Raw genomic sequence first — 24,700 nt, forward strand, 5'->3', positions numbered from 1 at the left:
TTTTTTTTTTTTTTTTTTTTTTGTAGTACCAGGGATCAAACTCAGGACTTTGCTCTTGCAAGGCAGGCAGGGGCTACTGAGCTAAATCCTGCCCCCACCCCTTTTTGAAACTATGTAGCCCAAGGTGGTCTCAAACTTATAGCAGTCCTCCTGCCTCAGGCTCATCACAGGCATGTACCACCACATACCAAGTCTTCTAACAACGTTTGTTGCTCAAACATAGGCTGAGCATCTTGAATCTGAAAATCCAAATTTCAAAATGCTCCAAAATGTAAACTTTTTTGAGCAATTACAGGTGCTGCAAGTAGAAAATTCCATACCTGCAAACTTTTGTTTCATGCGAAAAATTATTAAAAATATATAAAATTACCTTCTGGCTATGTGTATAAGGTATAAATAAAACAAATGAATTCTGTGGATAGACTTGGGTCCTATTCCCAAATCATCTCACTATGAATATGCAAGTATTCCAAAATCTGGAAAAATCTGAAATCCAAAGCACTTTACATCCCAACTATTTTGGAAAAGGATACTCAATCTGTATACAGTGACTTATTTACAGAATTAAGGGGGAATGTGTCAATTGTAAAACACAATGTAGCTGGACATGGTAGGACATGCTTGTAATCCTAGCACTCTGGAGGCTGAGACCAAAAGATCTCAAATTTAAGGCTAGAATGGGCTGGCTTAAGGTGAGCCTAAACTATACAGGGAGATCTTATCTCTAAATAAATAAACTCAAACAATAACAACAACAAAAATTATATAAACTAGGCTTATGGGGAACCCCTATCGTCCTAGTATTTAGGAGGCTGATGCAGGAGAGTCTAAAATTGGAGGCAAGCCTAGGCAAGTTGGTGACATTTTCTCTCAAAATAAAAACCAAGCTGTGTGTGGTGGTGTACACCTATAATCCCAGCACTCAGGAAAGTAAGGCAGGAGATCACCTCAAATTCGAGGCCAGCCTGGAACACATAGTGAGTTCAAGGCCAGCCTCACCTTCCTAATAAGACCCTATCTCAAAACAACAAACAAAAAAACAAAACAAAAGGCTTGGGGATGTAGCCGACCATGGGCTTAAATTTGCACTCCTGTTGCCTCATCCTCTGAGAGTATAGGACTTACCATCATGTGCCACCACACTTGGCTGGAAATACCATCTTTAAAGGAGGCATAAACTACATGAATTAATTGTAAAGCATATATGGAAAGGGCCAGGGATTTAGCTCAGTAGCACTGCACCTGCCTTGGAAGTGCAAGGTCCTGAGTTTGATCCCCAGTAAAAAAGAAAAAAAAATACTGAGAAATGTTTTCCTAAGAGATTAGGTAAGTAAAACCTAATTTATCAAGAGTGCATGATTTTATTTTTTTAGTTTGCAGAACAAACAAATGCAGACAAAAAAAAAAAATCACCAGCTAGGTGCAAAATGTATTTAGATGATCCTTTATTCCATCCGTACCCATACACTGCCTCAGTTGCCTCCTTCATTAAGGCATTTCCATGTTATGTTCTCTAGGTTATACCAATTAATCACTAAACAGAGAGACTGGCATGAAACTGACATTTTTTGAAGTACAAACTGAAACACTTCATAGCATTCAACGGCCTATTTTAAAGAAAAGGAAAGCTGGCTCATTCCCTTATTCAACAGCTTTAAAAACACAAAGGTTTCATGCTGTCATGATTTTATTTTAAAGAACAATACTTATGAAAGGCAGGTAAGGAACTGGGTAATAAAAGCAGGATAGGAAAATACAGAAGAAAAAACTAACACGCATAATTTCATTCAAGAACTATATTAAGCAGCTAAGAAAAACCATCCCATTTTCCGTATAAATTAGTCCTAAACCTAACCTCAAAAGTTTTCCTTTTGTCCTGCTTTTATTCTTCTTTCAATTCCCTCTAGGAACACAGAGTACCACCTCCTTGTGCAGCTAATAAATGACTTGAAAGAGCTTCAGAGGGTGGTATTCCTTAGCCACCTACTTGTTTCAGGTGTGTGTACCCCATCATTTAAATATTCCAAAGAATTCCCTATGTAGCTAAATGAACAATATAACAACATGTCTCTATGTTGGTTCTAAGTGATTGACAAGGCAACAAAGCATTAGTTCATGGGTCACTGTAAATCTTTTCTTGGGGACTAACTTAAGAAAGTGTTAAGCAAAAAACAAAAAACTGTTAAACATTTAGTATAACTATGCTAATATTCAGAATACTAGCTTGTTTCCATACTGACCTTTGTTTTTGGTCCCAATGAAAAATTAGCCTAATTGTAGCAGCATGACCCCAACTCTCCCCTGAAAAAAAGAACATGATAATGATATATTCCCTTATTGACTAGATTATGTTTCCTAGAATGCCTCTGACCAAATAGTCATCTTACTTTACTAAATTTAACATAACACGAATATACTTGGAACTGGGCCCAGTGATGCACGAGGGTAATCCCAGGTGCACCCCTGGACCACTTGGCTAAGGCAGGAGGATCACAACATGCAACTTAGAAGTGCCTCAAAAAAAAGCATACACTGTACTTAGTTTCAAAAAACTTGCATATGAGTAACATCCTAAGATTAATAGTTCATCTACATAGAGAAATAAGTCAAATCATTATCTTCTATTTGCTTTTAGAGAACTTACTGATTTCTATAGATGTCTTTGTCAGTCTTCCACATCATCAGGCCTACTAACATATTTCTGAGCCCCAGAAATAAGAACTCTAACAGAATATTCTTTAAAAAAATTTTTTAGGGCCAGGGAATTAGCTCAGTGGTGCTGCTGCCTGCCTCACAAGCGCAAGGTCCTGAGCTCAATCCCTGGTACCAAAAACAAATTGTTTTAAAGACAGGTGTCTCAGTATGATGCCTACACTGGCCTCAAACTCCTGGGCTCAAGTGATCCTCCTACCTCAGCCTTTCAAGTACCTGCGATGACAGGTGCACATCGCCATACCTGGCAAACAGAATATGCTTATAGATTTTAGTGGAAATCAATCTTAAAGCAGTGTGTTTTAACAAAATCATGACTGAAATTAGGACAGTCATAGTATGCTATAGAATGATTTGTATATAAATGGATTCACTTTTCTTCCTAAGACTGTGAGATTACTTCGTTTTGTTTTTGTTTTTTTACAGTGCTAGGGATAGAATCCAGGACTGCACCACACACATTAGAAGGTGCTCATATACTAAGCTACACCTGCAACCTCAACATGAGTTTTTTTGGTACCAGGGATAGAACTTGGGTCCTTGTACTTGAGAGGCAGGCAGCAGAACCACTGAGCTAAATCCCTGGGCCTCAACATGAGATTGTGATAGCAAGAATCATTTTTTGAATGTTTTTATTTCAAGTGGCTGACATAATAGTTGCCAGATAATGGATGTTTAATAAATATTGGTTTAAAAAGTCAAAGGACCATTCATTACTATGGAGCACTGTGCTTGGTGGTAAGATATATAAGTAAATAAAAATAGTCTGTTGTCATGGACCTGATAATATTCAACTAGCATCAAATGGAAAGGTAGGAAAAAATGTATTAAGCTAAAAATGTTTATCTCATTAATTTACCTACCTAAAGCAGGAACCAGCAAAGCCTGATTTTTATCAATCTTTGTTGTCATTTGGTTGGTTAAAATTACCTACAAAAGTAAAATGTGAGAAATGTTGAGTCTCTATCAAAATATTATCAAGTTAATAGTTCTGCGATTTTATTATTCTGGATATAACTGCTAAAACATACTTAAGAAAATTTTTTCTGATTATTAAAAAAAATAATCCAGGCATGACAACACACATCTGTAATGCCAACACTCAGGGAGGCTGAAGAAGGATAATTCAATCCCAGCTTGGGTAACTTAACAAGACTTGGGTAACTTAACAATTTTGTCTCAAAATTAAAAACAAAACAAAACAAAAAACAGTTGAGGAGTTAGCTTAGTGTAAAGTCCCCAGGTTTAATCCCTAGTACTTAAAAAGAAATTTGCTCATAAAAAATAATTATCTGAAAACATGTCTTATATTGCTCAGAAAACATTTAACAGATTAAAAAAAGTTCTTATTATAAAAAGAGAAGAATAAATTATATCAAGCAATACATAAAGGCCTAAGGAATAAAAACTTAACTGGGAGCACTGGAATAATTTTACTTTTATAATTGAAGTTTTGTATGGCTTAGGCAGGAGGGTTCAAGGCCAGCCAGGGTTACACAGGAAGTTCAAGCTGGCCTGGAATATATAATGAGACTTTGTCTCATAAAACCATATAAATAATATAAAATTTAAGTTTTGTATATGCCAACAGAAACAACCAAAACACAAACAAAGATTTAGTAGTGATAATGAACACTTATTACCACTTAATATATGCCATAAACTGTTAAAAACAATTTGCTTTCATTATTTAATCTTCACAACTACTCTTTGAGTGAGGCACTATTATTATCTCAGTTTTACACAGGAGAAATCTGAAGCTTGGAATAAATAATCAGAGTTTTGTTTTGAAGTGGAATAGAGATATATAGAAAAGATTCCATGTTTAGAAACAGTAATTTTTTTTGGGGGGGTGCCAGGATTAAACCTAAAGACTTGCATGCCAGGGCTGGGGATTTAGCTCAGTGGTTCTGCTACCTGCCTTGCAAGCGTAAGGTCCTGATTTCAATCTCTGGTACCAAAAAAAATAAAAAAATAAAAAAATAAAAGTCTTGCATGCCAAGCACATACTCTACCACTGAACAACATGCCCCAGCCCTGACAGTAAGAATAAACAAAAGTGCTTAAGGCTAATTTAGTAAGTCAGATTATCTGACATCTTTTTATCTAGAATTCTCCAGAAATGGTTATTTTAAATATTCTTCCAATACCAATCTTCTCTCTAGACAGTTACAATTATAAAATGAAACTGATTTTTAAAAAAAGTTTGAAAAACAATAAAGGAAAGTTGTATACTGAAAAAAAAATCATCAGTTCCATAAGAAATCTAAGAAAGAAAAGGCTGTTTGGTTGTTTCCATTGCTATGGTAATGCCCTAAAAATTTTACCTACAAATGAGTTGATGGTCCATTTAGACCTCAACCAGATAACCAAATGGATGACAGGAGATTTTTTTTCTTTTTTTAATCCTCCCTCTTTAAGTACCATAGTACCTCTCTCCTTTGTTACCTCACAGCAGACACCTTAGAAAGAACTAGGCAAGAATTTTAAGTGGTAATTAACTGAAACATTACTGGCATTCCCAACATGCTGAGCAATACCTTTTACTGTACATACTCCCAAGTGCTGAAACTGTAGCCACTAGGATATGTACTTATGCTGACACTTTTTGTTTAGAGGTGCTCTAATTCCATAGCCATTAATTAGTCAGATGCATATTTTAAAGTTAAAACTAGAGATTTAGTTCCTCGGTAACATCAGCCATATTTCAAGTGTTGAAAAGTCATGCAGAGCAGAGGAGGGAAAGCAAAAAGGATTAAGATTGTTACAATATGTGAATGTATTCATTATGTATCACAAACATATACTACTAAAATTTTTTTTAATGAAAGTGGAAATAAAAGCCATGCTACTGTACTACATTGCACATTTCTCTTTCCAGAAGTTCAATTAAGTAAGCCAGTGCTAGGTGAGAGTGTATCTTCAAGAAAATGTATGGGCCAGGCCTGCCTGGCAAGCATGAGGTCCTGAGTTTGATCCCTGGTACCAAAAAAAAGAAAATTTAAGTAAAAGTACTAGCTAACTAGTTCGTCAACATTCTAAAATTAATTTCCAACTCATAGCAAACTTTTATAAAGTAATTATTATATTATTTGTATAAAATTTAGGGTTTACCATGATAGAAATAAATGAAAATGATTGTATACCTACTTCAAGCCTCTAAACAAACTTCTCAAGTTTTTAAAATAATTAACAATCACTTCAAAATTATGAACTGCAGCACTTTAAAAATACTTCAGTTGATGGGCATGGTGGCTCATACCTGTAATCTCAACACTTGGGGAAACTGAGGCAGGAAAATGGCAAGTTCCTGCCTGGCCTAAGTAGCTTCACCAGTGGTTGTCCCAAAATAATTTTCAGAAGGATTGGGAATATAATTCAGTGAAAAGACCCTGGGCTCAATTCCCAGTCCCAGAAAAGCTGCTAAGGTAAGGCAGACATATAAATAGTATACAAGGGAAGGTGTTCATAATATATTAAGTAAAAAAATAAAGTTTTACAATAACAGCATGCATAATATTACCTCATTTTCTAAAAAGTACTGTTGTATATGCATAACATAGTCTGGAGAAATATGTACATCAAACATCCCTGAGTAACAGATAATCATTTTCTAAGTATTTTTCTCTATAAGCATGCATACTTGAAATTTGTAAAATATATTTATTATCAAGAGGTATGCATGTTTTTGTATATGCTAACTAAAAAGAAAATCAAGCAATTTATAATGTAAGAAGAAATGTACCCAATTATACAAAATTTTGTCCCTCAAAATAGGCACTGTTTATACTTTGATCATTTCGGTTATTCTTTTCTTTTTGTTTTTTTTTTTTGAGACAGGGTCTCGCTATGTGTTTCAGGCTGGCCTTGAACTATATAACCCACTAAGCTATTTTCCCAACATTTTCAATTTTTACCAATTTATTCATTGTTGTTTGTTTTGCAGAACTAGGGAGTGAACAATGACCTTAGCTCTGAGCTACATGACAGCCCTTTATTATCTGAGACAGGATCGCACTAAGTTGCTAAATTGCCTTAGAACTTGCCATCCTCCTACGTTAGCCTCCCAAGTAGCTGGGATAACAGACACGAGCCACTGTGCCCAGCCATGTATGTACATTTATATTTACATCACTTCATAAACATTGTGGCATTTGATGTTCTTATTTGGATGAATTTTTGTTCATATATTTTAATTTTGTTTTGTTTTGTTTTCCAGACAGGGTCTTGCTATGCACTACAGTGTAGGTTTGACCTGACTCTGAAGCCCAGGTTGGGTTTCCTGGCTCAGCATCCCGAGTATTAGGATTACACAGGTGTGTGCACAACTTCATCCAGCTGGACTATTTTTGTTCTGTTTTTTTTTTTTTTTTCAGCACTGGGAATAGAACTCAGGACCTTGAGCTTGCAAGGCAGGCACAGAATCACTGAACTAAATCCCCAGCTCTCTGTTTGGTTTTTTGAGACAGTCTCACTATGTAATTCTGGTTGGCCTTGAACTCACTGTATATAGTCCAAGCTGGCCTCAAACTAGCATCCATCCTCCTTCCTCCACCACCCTAGTGCTGGGATTACAGGTATTCGCAAACACATCCAGCTTCTAGCTGGACTACTTTTAACCAGAAAAGATAAAATTATTTCTGTTAAAACCTAATACCAGGTATGGCAGTACACACCAGCAACCTAGCATTCTGGAAGCCAGAGGTAGGAAGATTGCAAGATCAAGCTAAGCCTGGGCAATTTAGCAAGATATTGTCTCAAAAACATGAAAAAGGCCTTGGAGGCGCAAGGTCCTGAGCTGATCGTCAGTACCAAAAAAATAAAAATTCTATAACCCCCTAGTCTGGAGTGCCCTCTACTGGGGGACTCTTCATTGATGCTGGTATTAGCAGTGTTAAATTACAATTAATGGCAAGAAATGGTTTAAACAGAATACTATGCTTTTCAGATTATGGAAAAATCTAAAAACTTAAAATATGTGTGTTTTAGGTCAGGTGTGGTGGTGCACACCTGTAATACCAGCACTCAGGAGGCTGAGGCAGGAGGACTGCTGAGTTCAAGACCAGCCAGAACTACATGGTGAGATCCTATCTCAAAAAAAAAAAAAAAAAAAAAAAAAAAAAAAAAAGTTTTAAATTGTATAGAGGAAGTTCTTCGTTTTTAATATGTATTATAGATATGTGCTACAGAGTTTTTTTTTTTTTTGGTAATGGGTATTAAACTCAACATTTTTCTTTTTAACTTTTTTTGTGGTACTATGTGTTGAACTCCAAGTGCTAAATTATAGGTGTGTGCCACCACACTAGGCCTACTAGCCTACTTCATTTTTATCTCTTCACTTCTGTATTTTTATTTACATCTCTCCTCACATTTCAAATCTAGAAAAGTTGGCTATACCTCAAAATATCTAGGTTGATTACATTACATCATTTTTCTGAGTTTGTATGGGCACTACGTAATGATCAAAAACTCAGTAAAGGAAAAGGAGGACCTGAAAAACATCCAATATATTTAACAAGGAAAGTACTGCAATCACTAAATATGACATTTCTTTATCAAAGTCCATTTTTTAAAATGGCACATATTATGCTTTTTTTTTTTTGTGGTACCGGGGATCGAACTTGGGCCCTTGTGCTTACAAGTCAGACAACAGAACCACTGAGCCAAATCCCTGGACCCATGTATTATGCTTTTTAATTTGAAGAAAAAATTAAATATTTCTTAATGGAATTAATTCTTTGTAGAAACCAATCCAAAACAAAACTTCAAAACTGTGTGCATTATTTCCTTTGTTAGGCAAAATGTATTTTGCAACTTCTAGACATAGAAATTAATATTATATACTCTTGACTTTCATAAAATTTTCTTAATCAGTAATACTTACAGCTAATCTATGATGATTTGCAAGGCTGATCATTTGCTGTGCTAGGCCGTTTAGTAATCGAGTCCGGAGGGATAGGTCATCAAGGTCATGACGAAAAGGAAAAGCAATGCCATCTACTATCACTAATCGAACCTAAATATGGAAGAGATAAAAGTAGCTTTGATATTAAAAATTAAAGTGGCATCCAAAAAGCATATTCCATTACAGAAACAAACCTTAAAATCTAAGGCTTTATTTCCAACTCTCCAAAGAAAGGCTTTCTTTTGGAGAGTTATGAGTCTATTTATCCAATGATTTGTACAGTACTCATTAACTGTTAAAATATAGAGCTGGGTGTGGAAACACATGCCTGTACTCCCAGCTATTGGAGAAACTAAAGCAGGAGGCCTGAGTTCAAGGCCAGCCCATGTACCATACTGAGATCTTATCTCATTTAAATAAAATACTCAGTGGCACTGTGCCTGCCTCACAAGCACAAGGTCCTGAGTTTGATCGCTGCTACCAAATAAAATAAAATAAAGCTAAAATGTACTCTGGCTTTACAATTTATCACTAAAGCATAAGCCTTACTTATATGGTGCCCATTGCTATGGTTACAGCTATTTGGCAAACTGGGGCAGGAGGACTATTTAAACCCATCAGTTCAAGACTAGCCTGTATAAAATATTGAGATTCCATCTCAAAAAAATTGAAAAGCAACAATCTTTTCAAATATTAAATGATAACATCTTCTTCAAAAAGTTAATTTCTGGGTTTACTTTTCTCCCTTAATTTCAAATGCATCATAGGGCAAATAACCATCACAGAATCGATTATAATTAAAAAAAAAACTCACAATAAGGTTTGTCTTGAATTCTAACCAAGAAAGTTTATGTGCAGATAATAAATTTTTATGACATTTTATAATTATTAGTGAAACTGACATTAAAAGCTTTTTGCGACCTGGAGATGTTGCTCAGTCGTAGAATGCTTGTTTGGCATGTGCACCACAAAAGTTTTGATTACAAAAAATTCAGTGAAGTTAGAATAATTTATCGACATATAAACAGTGAAGTCAGAGCAGTAAGCCAGTATATAATGCTAAGACTCAAAAATCAAAAAGAATCTCGAAATCAATTTAAATATAAACAAACAAAAACTATAAGGCTAATTTTTTTCCTACATGGCTGGGGTTAACTTTAAGAAAAGGCTTTTCTGAAGCAATGCCTTGGTAATTATCACACACACACACACACACACACGGTGGCCTTGAACTCCTGGGCCTCAGTGATCCTCCTGACTCAGCCTTTCAATAACTAGGACAATAAACACACTATCATACAGTCTATGTTGCCCAGGCTGCTCCCAAATGATCGTCCTGTCTCTGTCTTCTGAATACTTGAAACTAAAGCCCACTAAATTCAGCTAAGTAATGTTTTAATCTTTCACTCATTCTTTTTTTTTTTTTTTCAGTACTGGGGATTAAACCCAGGGAAACACTACCACTGAGCTAGGACATATCCAGCCCTTTTTATTTTTTATTTACCTATCTATTTTTTTAGTACTGTGAGTTGAACCCTTTCTCCCCCTTAAGCCCCTTCCCCTCCCTGTGTACAAAAGCTTTGTTTCCATTATTCCTTTTATTTTCACTTATTTTCTTGTCTTTTCCTTCACCTCAGCCCTTTTTCGACAAACTTTTTTTTTTTAAATCTTGAGATAGGATCTCAAAATTAAATCAAAATCTTGCTAAATTGGCTAGGCTAGGCTAAGTTAGGCTTAAACTTTTAAACCTCTTGCCTTAGCCTCCCAGAGTGCTGATATTACTGGTGTGTGTAACCACTCCTGGATCCTTTTTAATTCTGAAATGGGGTCTTGCTAAATTGCATAGAGTGGCCTCAAACTTATAATTCACCTGACTTAGCCTCTATAGTATCTGGGATTACAGATGACTAGCTAGTCTATTCATTTCTCTATTTGTTTCTATCTATGTTGCATTTTCCCTGTCAACTGTGTTCTTCCATAATATCACGGAAAATCAAAGAAACAGTCACTGCTACTACTGGGTCCATGAAACCTCAGACTACTTGGAATTTCAGTCTTAAAATTTTGCCAGTATTTATTCTTGAACAGATCCAATAGATTCTATAAAATTGCACTCAATTTGTATATGTTTCCAAAAGTTTATCATTAAATTTTCTTTAAAAAAAAGGCTTCCTGAGGGCTGGAACTATAAGAATGTGCCATCACACCCAGCTTTTTTTTTAAGTAAATTTTTTTGGTTTTATTAAGCTAAATATTTATATGTATATCTAAAATGTACCAATAAATGTTTAGCTTCAAATAAATAAAAGCGTTTGATCCCCAGTAACAAACAAAAACAAAAACTTCACATACTCATATACACATATACCTGGATAATGTATATTTAAGTATCTTTGAAGTTGAAGTTTGAATAATGTGCAAACACATGTATGCAAAATAAATATAAACTATAGGGCACCAAAGAAGATGGGTTTTGATTTTAATTTTATGCTGTGTTTTGTTTTCATGTTTATTAAATACCTCCAAAGATACTTGGTTAGTTATATTTCAGTAGTTTGACCCATACCTTTGGGTGATCTGAAAGGAAATCAGGAAGGAGATAAACTTGGGCCAGTAGCTCTGTGTAATCGTGACAATGAAAATAGTAAATATGGGAAAGAATATTTTCCATAGTGAAATCCTCCAAAGCTTTTTGGTGTTCTGAAACAAACAAGAAAGCAACTTAAAGCAATCTGAATAACTTTTACTTTTTTTTTTTGTTTGGTTTTTTAAGGCAGGGTCCTGCTATGCGTTTCAGGCTGGCCTTAAACTCATTATGTTGCCCAGGCTGGCTTCAAACTCATGACAAGTGCTAGAATTACAGGTATGTGCCACTATGCCCATCTAGTTTTACTTGTTTTAATAGGCCAACAATTGTAGAAAAGCAATACTCTTTAATAATAAAGGGCTGCATTTTGTATAACAAACTTTATTTGAAAGATGACAAAATTACAGCATAGTCATTATAAACTATCATTTCATAATTCCTGACCTCTTTTTCATCTTTTCCACTGTTTCTTAATGTACTAGGCTATCTAGAAATTGCTAATTCACATAGAAATCCAGAGTTTTCTCTATTATCAGACAGGGTCTCGCTAAACTACGCAGTTTCTAAGGGCTTGGATTATAGGCAAGTACCACCATGCCTGATCTAACTAGTACTTTAATGACTGACTTTTTTCTATTTTCATATCTCTTCATAAAGGACGTTTCTCTTATTGTTTTTTTAAGACTAGAAATTAAGAGTAAAAAGGAAAAATATTTAAGTGAAGCATTTTTCCTTTGACTGGTGTACAGTATTTAAGTAGAAACAATGATATAAAATGCTTGGATTTAGATCAGGAAATAACAAGTTTGGTTTGGTACACATTTCGGAGAGAAAGCAATTAATTATTGCAATTTAAAATGTACATACCTGCCTTGCAAGAACAAGGTCCCAAGTTTGATCCCCAGTACCAAAATAATAAAATAAAATGTACAGGTGCCAGGTGCAGTGGTGCATACCGGTAATCCTAGCACTCTATCATTCGAAGTGAGTTTGAACCTAGCCCAAGCAACTTAGCAAGATCCTGTCTTAAAATAAAAATAAACAAACAGGGTCAGGGATGTAAATTACACACTATTCAAAACTTCAACAGGCCAATCAGCTTAAATTTCAAATATTTCTAAACATGGTTTTGAAAACTATCTTTCATTTTTGGGAAACACAATATGGAAGTCTACATACACTGAATGCATTTATCAACACTGCCTTATACTAAGTGTACACATTAGCAACTTGGAATATGGTGATTTATAGTCATGCACTGAAATACAGAAGAAAAAAGTTTTGCCCCAAAGGTAGTGTAGTAAGAAAAACTATAAAATAGCCGGAGATTTAGCTCAGTGGTTCCACCACCTGCCTTGCAAGCACAAGATCTTGAGTTCAATCCCCGGTACCAAAAAGAATAAAGTTATAAAAAAGGTGGGCGTGGTGGCACATGCTTGTAGTCCCAGAACTCAGGAGGCTGAGGCAGGAGGATTGCTGAGAGTTTGGGACCAGCCTGGCTACATAATGAGTTCCAGGGCAATGTGAACCACATAGTTGACCCTGTCTCAAAAAAACCAATACAAAGAAAGAAAGCAAGCAAGCCCACTTCAGGCTGTGGCATTTCTCATTTTATAACAGACATATGAGAACTTAACACTAATGCACTATTATGTAATTAAGTTTCACAGTCTCTTGCTGAGATATAAGATGGGTACAAATGCAAACTATCTTTGTAATATGGGAAAAAGGAGGAGTATTTGTTAACTTACCTTCTTCCCTGTGTGTTCCTGCTATAAGATGAAGGTGTTGAATGCAGGCAGTAGCAAGGTCTACCACTCTCTCAACCATAAAACTTCCCTCTGTATCAATGAAAACAGCTTCCCCTGCCACTCCTCCAAGACATTCTGGTATCTGCACATCTATTGCCAATTGCATACTGTCAAAAAATAAGTCAAATGATCAAATGATTATCACTGTCATTAAAGCAATATTTTTCAAACACCAGATAATGACCAGGGAGACACCTCTAAAAGCACTTATAAATACAAGTATCCTACCCAAGGCAACGGAGATGGCTGACTCTCCATGCCTCCAGATGTCTGCAAACAAACTGATGCTGGGATTAGAGAGAATGGCGTATCCAGAAATCAAGATTAAGGACTTTCTGTGTTTTTTAGGCTTCTGGAAATGGAACCCTTTCTTACCATGCATAAATCTTTCAAATGTTTGAATTAATAAAGACTGCCTGTTTACCCTAGTGACCACAATAGAACACTGCAAAAGAAACATTTTTGTTAAGAAGCTGGTTTTTATTTGATGCATATACACATACAACTAAGAGCCAGGTAAGCCTTTTCTTGCTCTCCTGACTATAAACCCAAAGCACATTATTTACATAAAATGCTATTAAATCCACCCTCAAGACAGGAACATCTTATTTTACCATAATTGTGTTTTTCCAACACCTGGTGCACCACAAATTTCTGTTGTTTTCATTAAGGGTATGCCACCTCCAAGAATGTTATCTAGTGCTGAACAGAAGGTAACTATGAAGCCTTGGGTATGCTCCTGCTCAAGAAGATCCAGGGCTGTATACTTCCTGCATGAAGTATCAGATGTACTATCATTTCTTGGTTTATTTGTGAGACATTCTCTTCTTAAAATTTGCAGAGTTTCTAAGGCTTCCTCTTTAGATATCCCAGCTTCTGAAAGTAAAATATGAAATAAAAACGTTGATTTTAGAGATTTAAAAGTCTAGCACAATAATGGTTCGTCCTCATTAATTTTAATTTTTAGATAACCACATGATAATAAGGATGTAGCTCAGTGGTAGCACTCCAACCTAGCATGTATGAAGCACAGGTTCCAACCCAGTACTGCAAAAGAAAAAAAAACACCTATCTTCTTTAGTGAATAGCACAGGCCTGGGCATACCATAGTGTTACATGTACAATGAGAGTGACCATGCTAGCATCATTTTTGTGTGCCTCAGGATAATGGTTTCACCAACAAATAATCTTCAGTGGTCTGGAAAATGAGGTTTGGGGCTTTTCAGTGAATTACATAAGGAAAGTGGTGTACAACTACTCTGGAGGCTAGGGCTAAGTTCAAGGCCAGCCGGGACAACTCAGAGACCCTGTGTCAAAATAAAGCTGGGCTAAGGATGTGCTTAATGGCAAAAGGCCCTTAAGCTTCAACCCTCACACCTAAGGTAATATTCTCCTTTTTAAAGTGTCTGGTCCCGCAAGAATCATTCCTTTCTGGAATTTAATCCCCACCCCCTTGGTTCTTGGAACATCAAAAAATACACAAACTGCTTCCCAATTTTAGCACCACCAGATCCTATTTTCATGAAGCTGCATAACCTCCTCAAGCAGGTTAAGTTCGTTCACCTATACTGGACATACTAATCCTAGAAAAGCATTTTTATGAGAGTAAACCAGATGATCCTGAAAGCATTCAGCAGGCACTACGTCAGAGAAAGCAATCTGAAATGTTTTACAATTTCTTTCTCTTTTCTAGAGACGGGGTCTCGCTAACTTGCCCAGGATAGCCTTGAGCGCGCCACCCTACTTCACCTTCCTAATTAGCTGATATTACAGGCTTGCACCGTTAAGCCGAGCCAGATAGCTTTTAGGTGGAGTCAAAACCCATCTCCCCTTGTAAACTTGGGCGGGGGGGACGGCAGCGCCTACTGGCGACAAAATGAATCCGTGAAGGCGGGAAAATGTGCCTGAGATTGCCGTCGCGAGTCGTTACCTCTGCTGAGTTCGGAGGGTTTCGCCTCTAGGAGTTCCTCAGCACTCTGGAAACCTGCAGACACCAGCTTCACCCGCACTGCTGGAGACAGCGGGAAACTCACTAAGTCCCGCTGCATTTCAAACCCCGCGCCTACGTACGCACTTGCACAAACCCAGAGCCATTAAAACCCGGAGGGTCAAACCCTTCAACCCACGCGCTGTGACGTCAGACGTAAGGCGGAAGGGGCGGGGCGAGGTCCCAGTTGGCTCTGCTGCTGTGGAAGCGCGCTCTTTGTCACACTTTGGCGCTGGTTCCTTTGTGACTCCTTCAAATCCCATCTGGGATTTGTCCATTCAGCATCACGTGTATCCCGCCGGATGTGGTGGCGCACTCCTGTAATCCGGAGGCTGAGACAGAAGGATCGAAAGTTCGATGCCCTATCTCAAAATAAAGAGTAGAGAGTATAACTAGGTGCAAATTCCTGGATTTTCATAAGGGTAAGAAAAAAAAAATGTACATCCAGACGACATCTTGTATTCTTCTAAGTGTAAAAAGAAAAGAGTACATATGGAGAAAAAAAAGACGGATGGAGACCATAGAACAGAGAGCCGGGTGGAGCCCTATACATTTCCTTGTCTGTGTTGGCCCATTGGATGGGACCCTGAGAGTCATTGTTAGGTATGCTGTCCCTGAGTGGGCATAGTGGGAACAAAAAGGAACACTAGCCAGTTTCCTTTTTTTTTTTTTTCCGTGTGCAAAATCCAGGAAACCATAATGTAAGGATTAAATTTCATTTGTTTCTCCTGTCTCTCTCTTTAATTTTTTAAAAAATTATCTTTGAAAGTCTCACTATGTAGTTCAGGCTGTGCTTGAACTCAATATGTAGCCCAGGCTGGCCTCTGACTTGCGAAGATCCTCCTGCCTCAGCCTCCTGAGTGCCGGGATTATAGGTATGTGCCACCATGCCAGGGTTCCTCTCTCTTTTTGAGACAAGATCTCACTGAATTGGCCAGGTTGACCTCGGACTCACTATGTAACACAGGCTGACCTCAAACTCTCTATGTAGCCTGGGATGGTCTCCAATTTGACATCGTGCTTCACCCTTTCCACAAGACTGCTGGTATTACAGACGTGCGCGCCACCGCGCCCACACTGATTCCACTCTCTTGACTCTTCTCGCCAGCCGTCCCCCTCGTCTGCCCGCTTCCCGCTCTCGCGAGGGATTGTGGGTCACGCCCTCCACGCCCGCGAGGGCCGTTAACGCCCCGTCCCCGCACCCACCCACACACCCACGCCTTCCCCGCGTCCAGCCTGTGGCGTGGAGGCTGCTGGGCCCTTTGTGCTTCCCTGCAGGCCTCGCTGGAGAAGCAGCGGGAAGGTAAGCAGGGAACCAGCCCGCAGGGTGCCGCCCTGAGAGACAAGGGTTGGACTCCTGTGCAGGTGCCTTGGAGCTGAGCTGGTGACCGCTTCGCAAATGCGCCACTTTGGGGTTAGCTCGGCGATTGGGAGGGGAGGTGGTTTGTAGGTGTCTGAGGGCTTCCTTGCCTGCTCAGGGTATGACTGCTTTTGGTGAGTGACTCCTTCCCTGCTTGTTGGTGAGTGTTCTTCCCCATTCAAAGGGACTGAAGTATTGCAAATCTGAGCCCTTGAAGTACTGAGGACGGCGACGATGTGCGTTGGACACTGTATCAAGTGGCCTTTTGAAGGCTCCGTGCTCGGCCATCGGACATGGGAGTTAAGACCATAGTTCTCTCCCCCCACCCCGCTTCTTTTATTTAAATACTCATTCGTGGGCTGGGGATTTAGCTCAGTGGTTCCACCGCTGGCCTTGCAAGCGCAAGGACCTGAGTTCAATCCCAGGCCCCCCCCCGCAAAAAATTAAATAAATAAATAAATACTCATTTGTTACAGGTATGTGATTTTTAAAAAAATATCAGGGTCAATAGCTGACATTTATTGCAGGCATGGTGGCGTATGCCTATAATCCCAGCACTCAGGAGGCTAAAGTGGGAGAATCAGTGCAAGTTTGAGGCCAGCCTGGGATACATCTTGAATTCAAAGCCAGTTTGAACTACATGGTGAGACTCTATTTCAAAAAAATCAAATAAAGAAAGAAAAAATTCAGCCAGGGATGTAGCTCAGCGGCACTAAACCTTCCTGGCAAGAACAAGGTTCTGAGTTCGATTCCCAGTACAGAAAAAAAAAACAACTCAAATTTATTGTGTGTACTACTCTAATTAGTATCAGAATCTATGTGAGCCCATGGTTCCAGCCTCTTAGGAAGCTGAGACAGGAAGATTGCTTGTGTTGAAGTTTGGATGAGCCTAGGCAACATAAGCAACCCTGTTTAAAAAGAGGGGGAGGATTCATATTTTTAACCCTTATCCTGTGTACCCTGTCTCATATACATATTGTGTTATACATACTATTTTCCCAACGTATGTATTGCACATACCTTCCCACTGTATCATATGTATATAAACTTTATGAGGTTTTCTTATTTGTACAGGTTTTATGTATATAACCTAGTGTTCTAACTTTAGTAACATGCCTAGAAAATGTCTTCAAAATTATAAATATAATTTTAAAATTTTTCATTAACATCTACACATGGTTTAGATTTACATTTGAGTATATTATCTGATTTTTGTTTAAATATAACGACTTAGCATGTGCAGGGCCCTGCATTTAATTTCCAGCATCAAAAAGAAAAAAAAAGATGGGAAGTATTTTTTTCTTGTTTCAGCACTCCTCATGAAGTAATCAGTCCTTTCCCCCATCTATATGAAATACTAATTTTATCATAACTTTATGTACTTCTGTCCCACACTCTTAATACAAAAGATCTTTAATACAGAAGATCATAGCCAGACGTGGTGGCCTGTGCTTAAATCCCTGAACTCTGGTATGCTCAGGCAGGATGATCAAAAGTTCAAGCCCAACCCGGGCAGTTTTTTAGTTTATGTTTGTTTTGCAGTACTGGGGATTGAACCTAGGTCTTTGCACATACTAGGCAAGTGATCTCCCACTAAGCTACATCTCCAGCCCAACCTGGGCAATTTAGTGGCTTAGTAAGACCTGTCAAAAGTAAAAAAATAAAAGGAGCTAGAGAGGTAGCTCAGTGAGAATGCCCTGGGTTCAGTCCTCTGTAATGCAAACAAACACAAAACAAAAAAGCTTCATGAGTCATTGTGTATTTTTCTTTAATATCCTAATGGAGTAAGTTTACAAAGATTGTAAACATTTAAAGAGTTCTGTATGTATTTTCATAAATGAGAATAATCTCAGATTCTTTCTGCTTTGGGCAATAGTTACTCAATAAACTAAAATGCCTCTTTTTGTTCTAACTTATGTTAATATTTAAGAAAAATATATTTCTTTTTATATTTTTCTAATCAAGGAGATACTATGGCATTCCTTAAGAGATATTAAGGTCTGCAGGGCATCTGTGAGGATAATATTGATAACACTTCTCTTAAACTGCTTGAACTACAAGAGAGTGGAGGACAGTCACCTTTTGCCCTAAGGCAGACTCTCTTAAGCAGATATTTTAATAATAATGAAATTTTTATGAAATACTGAAACTGGAACTGTGGAAATGGCCCTTAAGGACTCTGCTCATTTTAAGAAAGCACGGTTAGGCACAAATCTTTTGAAACTAGTATTTGGGATTTGAGAATGATTTGCTCTTTTTGAGTAGTCTAATAAGAATCTAGGGAATTCAGGAGTTACCTTTGGGAAAAATTCTTCAGGGATCCAGTGCTAGATTTCAGTGACATCTGTAAAAAGGCAGCCTGTAGTGTTGAGTATAGGTGGGTTTAAATGTACATGGATATGCAGGCATTCTTGCTTCAGAGGGAAGATACTTATCATGAAGCTGATTTCCAACAATAAAAGTGTCGTATATTGCACTTGGGAAGTGGGGGCCCTGTAAACTTTCCCCTAGTTAGCTTTGTTCAAAATTAAAGCTTGGGATGTTGGTGCATACCTATAATCCTTGCATTTGGGAGGCTGAGGCAGGAGCATCACTGCAAATCCAAGGCCACCCTGGTCTATAAGTTCAAGGCCAGTCCCTGTCTCAAAAAACAAACAAAAACCCCACTAGTATTTGCATCAGAAATCATGGCACATACCTGTAAACCCAGGTACTTGGGAGGCTGAGGCAGGAGAGGTTCCACAAGTTCAAGGCCAGCACGGAAACTTCAGAGAGACCATGTTTCAAAACAGGTCTGGGGTGTAGTTTGGGGCTCTCTGGGTTCAATCCCCAGTGACACCACAAACCAACCCCCCAAAAAAGAAAGAAGGAAAGAAAAAAATTTTGTGTAATTTTAATTTTTCAATTAAAAATTATCAATGATTATTTGCTGCCAGTTTGAAAGAGCAGTTTGCACTTGTTTCGCATTTTGGACGCACTTTTATTTGTTTGTTTGTTCGTTCATTCATTCATCCATTCATCATTCATTCATTCAGAGACAAAGTCTCCTTTATGTAATTTAGGCTGGCCTTGAACTCACTATGTAGCTCAGGCTGGCCTCAAACTTGAAGTTTTCCTCCTGCCTCAGCTTCCCCAGTGCTGGAATTGCAAGTGCCTGCTACCACACATGCCCAGACTTTTTTTTTAGCAGCACATGCACTGAATTCTCAAACACAGTATTCCTTATATAATGACCTACCTGTTTAAGGATGGTTCAGACTTAATGACCCACTGCTCAGACTTAGGACCTGTCTTCCTTTTTTTTTTTTTTTTTAACAGTTCTGTACATCATGTTGATAGAGGTTCAATTTTTTTTACACAGTACACCTTTCTATACAGTAATTTTTGCTGATTATACAGTATAGCATAGCACTGTAGTTTTATATTATGTATTTCAACACTGCATATAACAGTTGTGCAAACAAAAGCTAAGTCATCACATTGGAGTTTCCTTTGACTATTTCTCAGTATTGAATATTGTAGTGTACATACTATAAACAATTCCTTGGCCCAGGGTTGTATCTCAGTGGCACCGCACCTGCCTGGCAAGCACAAGGTCCTGAGTTCAATCCCTGGTACCCTGCCCCCCCAAAATTCCTTATTTAGTGACCAATTTACTGAACAACCTAGTCAAAGGAGGAAAACTCAGTAGTTAAAGGAGGAGTGCCTACAGCCTATTGTATTTTAGGCACATTCACTAAGCATATTGTACAGATAAATACAGCATTCCTAAAAAGATAAATGTCTTCAAAATATATATTATTTCTAGAATGTCTGATACTGGGGGAAAATAAGCTACTTAACATTTATTGGGTATTGCAGCAAAATTATCAAAAAATGTATGGCTTGCCTGTTTTGATGCAGAAGAGAGTGATTTGAAGTTCAGCCTTATGAGACCTTTTGATCACACATGATACATTCAGAACAGCTGTGCCAAAAGACCAGCCAAATTTATCTGTGCACTCTTTATTGGGTTCACTTGTAGAGACTATTTACTTCCAACAGTTCCTCAGGTGATAATAAAACTGATTCATTTGGAGTTAAATAAATCCTCAAATATAAACACTCTTTAGAAGTGACATTACCTTTGAAACTTTTGACATGTAGAAATGTCCCAGATGGGTGCACATGTTTTCTCAAGGGTTATATATACACTTAACCACAGGAAACAATTGAACAATTGATTATCACTCTTATTCTTGGCTATGTGGTTGTTTTATGTGTTTAATTTTTGTCTTACATTCCTAGCTAGTAAGCTCCTTTACTACATATCTTATGTCTTTCTATCCTCCAGATATTCACTGTAGGGTGGACAAAGCAGTGGCTCTACCAGTTTCATTGTCAAAGATATTTGGCATGTCCAGGGATTTTTACATAGTCAATCAGATTCATGGTTTTGTGATATCTTAGTAGTAGTATTTTAGCTTCATGAGTCCCTTGCAATGATCTACAAAAGCTCTTTCATTAATGAACCAAAATTGCATATTCAAAACATGGCTTCCAGCTGGGCCTGGTGATACACCCTATAGTTCCAGAATTCAGGTGGTCTGAGGCAGTGGCATCACAAGTTCAAGGCCATCCTGGACTACATAGTGAGACCCTGTCTCAAAACCAAAACAAACAAACAAAAAACAGAAAAAGAAAAACAAATTGCTTTTATTGAACTATTTTGACAATATAATGTCTAATACAGACATCTCTCATTTATCAATCTACACATGAACAACAGTTTGAACTTATGACCCACTGCTCAGACTTATGATCTTTTTTTTTAAATAGTTATGTACATTTTGGATATAGTGTCTCAATGCCTCTCCCCCCTTTTTTTTTGGTACCGGAGATCAAACTCGGGACCTTGCACTTGCCAGGCAGGTGCTGTGCCACTGAGCTGAATCCCCAGCCCTTTGATATATCGCAATTTTTTTTTTTTGCTGATTTTACTGCATAGTACAGTACTGTGGTTTTATATTCTGTTATACATTACAGTACTGCATGTAAGAATAATGCAAATAAAAGCAAAGACATCAAGTTGAAGTTTCCTTTGACCATTTCTTTATTCTAAATATTGTAATGTACATACTATATACAATCTCTCATTTATTGACCAATTCATTTAATGACCTGATCACAAATCATTAACTCAGTCATTAAACAAGAAGTGTTTACAATTTTACCAAATTCTGTCTTTTCAAACTTGCTCCTTCACCTTATGTGGATATTGGCTAGTTGAACTGTACCAGAAATCACCGTCACATAATTAGCACCAATCCTGTCTTAGTCACTTTCTCATTGCTGAGACACAATACCTGGTACCCTCAAATTAAAGGAGAGGTTTATTTTGGCTCACAGCCTCAGACATTTGAGTCTGTGGTCAGAAGGGTCAAATGCAGAAATGGCATGCTGGAAGGACCTGCTGCAGAGGAAAGCTACTCATATTATGACAGCCAGGAAGCAAAGAGCTCAGCAAAAAGCCATGGAGGGAGATACACCCTTCCAGATCACACCCCTGGTGACACACCTCTTCTGAGCAAGCCCTACTCCCTGACAGCACTTTTAGCTCTCGATTAATCCACTGATGAACATTACAGGTTCATTACTGATTACAGATGCCCCTGTAATCTAATCATCTTCCAAAAGTCCAGCCTCTGAACAAGTCTTTTGGGAAACATTCCAGATCCAAATTGCAACAGCCTGCCCCTGACTCCCAAAGAACCATTCACATCTCCTTATGCAAAATATATTTAGTGCATCTCTGAGAGCCACCAAAGTCTTAACAGTTTCAGCATTCTTGGAAAGTTCAAGTTCAAAGTCTCCACTGAGACTCCAGATAGACTCTCAGCTGCAAACTCATATTTCTTTCAAGAAAGAAAATTAAACATATTATGGCACAGAGTATACAATCCAGTTCCTAAAGAGAGAATAGGGGAGAAAGGAATGGGACCAAAGCAAGACTAAAATCCAACAGGGCAAACATTAATTCCTGTAGTTTCATGTTTAGTACCCAGCACAAGTTGTGATAAGATGTGATCTCCAAAGTACTTGAGTAGACCCACCCCTGTGGCAATGCTAGTGAGCCCTTATGGCCTCTCTTTGGTTGTCTCTGCTCACTACTTGTGGCTTTACTCAATTGGTCCAAATTCCTGGATTCTCCAACAGCCTATTGTCTTCACTGCTTTATTATCATCACTCAAATCTTGAATTGCCCTCTCAGGGGCACACTGCTTGACCTCACAGATCTGAAATCTGATAGAAACCTCCATGATAATTCTTGCATTCTCCTAGCTTATAAAACCAGTATCATGTGGATGACACCAACATCTGCTGACAACTCAAGCAATACTGGGGTTCCCTTGGATCATTGCTGCAGAGGCCTCCAAGTACCTACATGGCTGAGCACTGTGAACCATATCCCAAAGAATCAATACCATAAGTAGCCCTTCAGCAGGTTGCCCTAGGACTCTGAGCTCAAAGCAGAGTCTTTTGCTTTTGCACCCTTGAGCCTGTTAAAGATGGGGTCTTGCTGATTCCATACATAGCTCAATACATCTTTCCTATTGTTCTGATGCAAAGTACTTGGCTTCTCAGAATTAAATTCCATGCTCTCCTTTTCTCCAACTTTGCAAGGGCTTCCTTTCTGACAAAACTGAAAAAAAAAACCAACTATGTGCTTTTTGTTTCTTTCTTTTCTTTTCTTTTTTGAGACAGGGTCTCACTATGTAGTTCAGACTGACCTGGAACTCACTGTGTATCCTAGGCTGGTCTCGAACTCACAGCAATCCTCCTGCCTCACCCTCCTGAGTGCTGGGATTACAGGTGTGCACCACCATGCCCAGCAGCTTCTTTTTTTTCCACTATAAATCTGGCTGAACAGTACCAGGAATACCTATGCCACAACCTGAACATTGGGCTGCCTTGAAATTTTGCTAGATTAATTAGTCCACTGTCACTAATCTTAGCCTGTCACAAAGGACATGACCAAGGGCCAGGGATTTTGCTCAGTGGTGCCACCATCTGCCCTGCAAGTGCAAGGTTCAGCTTCTTTTTTTTCCACTATAAATCTGGCTGAACAGTACCAGGAATACCTATGCCACAACCTGAACATTGGGCTGCCTTGAAATTTTGCTAGATTAATTAGTCCACTGTCACTAATCTTAGCCTGTCACAAAGGACATGACCAAGGGCCAGGGATTTTGCTCAGTGGTGCCACCATCTGCCCTGCAAGTGCAAGGTCCCAAGTTCAATCCCCAGTACCAAAACACACACACACACACACACACACACACACACACACACACACACACAGAACTTGGCCAAAACAGACAAATTTTTTGCCAAAGCATAACACACATGGTCTTGGGTCCAACTACCAATGAAGTTCTTGCTCCAAGCTGAAACCTCCTGAGCCTGGCTATTACTCTACATTTCTATTGGAATTCTGGTCTTCTGAGCTCTGACTAGACTCTCCTATCAAGCTGAGCCTACAGCATTCTTTTTCACCTTCTTAGTTGGCGTCTCCAGACCTTTCCAAACTCATCCCTCAAACTAATTCCGAAAGCTTCTAAACTACATGGTCAGATATATTTTCAGCAACAACCCCACTTTCCTGGTGCCAGAATGTGTCATAATCACTCTCCTTATCTCTGAGACACAATACACCACAGCCACAACTTATGGAGAAATTTATTTTGGCTCACAGTTTCAGAAGTTTTAGTCCATGGTTGGCAGGCTCAAATACAGAAATTCCATTCTGGAAGGGCCTGCTCGCATCATGGTCACCAGAGTGAAGTGAGGAGCCAGGGAGGGAGGCATAGCCTAGTCTCACTTCCAGTGACCTGCCTCTTTTGACGAGGCCCCACCTCCTAACAGTACATTTATCTGTAGATAATGTATAGCATCCACATGATCCAGTCATCTTTCAAAAGTCTAACCTCTGAACACAGGAGTCTTTTGGGGGACTTTTCAGATGCAAACCATAACAAACTCCATGAAAGCAGGAGCTAGTTTATGTTGTTTAGCTTTTGATCCAGAGTATTTTTAAGTGGTTTTGTTTTGTTTTGTTTTGTTTTTTCCCTGTGCTGGAGGTTGAACCCGGGGCCTTTGTACTTAGCTATATCACCATACCTTTTTATGTATGCATTTATTTATTTATTTATTTATTGGTACCAGGATCGAACTTGGGTCCTTGTGCTTACAAGGCAGGCAGTGGCACCAGTGAACTAAATCCCTGGCCCCACACCTTTTTAAATATTTTATATGGAAACAGAGTCTCTGTTTTATTAATCATCACTAAATTGCCAAG

The 24,700-nt window shown here is 38.3% G+C and overlaps 1 protein-coding gene across 3 annotated transcripts in view; it reads right to left on the bottom strand.

Moving 5' to 3' along the window:
- The window catches only part of Rad51c (RAD51 paralog C), a 145,905-nt gene extending 130,767 nt beyond the window's left edge, over positions 1-15,138 (bottom strand). For 2 of the 3 annotated variants that reach the window (XM_033762943.1, XM_010626704.2), the window contains exons 1-7: positions 14,946-15,138; positions 13,630-13,891; positions 12,956-13,122; positions 11,184-11,317; positions 8,597-8,728; positions 3,576-3,642; positions 2,241-2,301 (exon numbers count right to left, since the gene is read on the bottom strand). In XM_033762943.1, the coding sequence (XP_033618834.1) occupies positions 2,241-2,301; positions 3,576-3,642; positions 8,597-8,728; positions 11,184-11,317; positions 12,956-13,122; positions 13,630-13,891; positions 14,946-15,063 (941 nt within the window). In that variant the 5' untranslated portion in view covers positions 15,064-15,138. The remainder of the gene's footprint in view (positions 1-2,240; positions 2,302-3,575; positions 3,643-8,596; positions 8,729-11,183; positions 11,318-12,955; positions 13,123-13,629; positions 13,892-14,945) is intronic. The other variant, XM_010626703.2, reaches the window with a different exon arrangement.
- Positions 15,139-24,700: the final 9,562 nt, after the last annotated feature.

Source organism: Fukomys damarensis, unplaced genomic scaffold, assembly GCF_012274545.1.
Source record: "Fukomys damarensis isolate Sample0158 unplaced genomic scaffold, DMR_v1.0_HiC HiC_scaffold_13, whole genome shotgun sequence".
NCBI classification, from domain to species: Eukaryota; Metazoa; Chordata; class Mammalia; order Rodentia; family Bathyergidae; genus Fukomys; species Fukomys damarensis.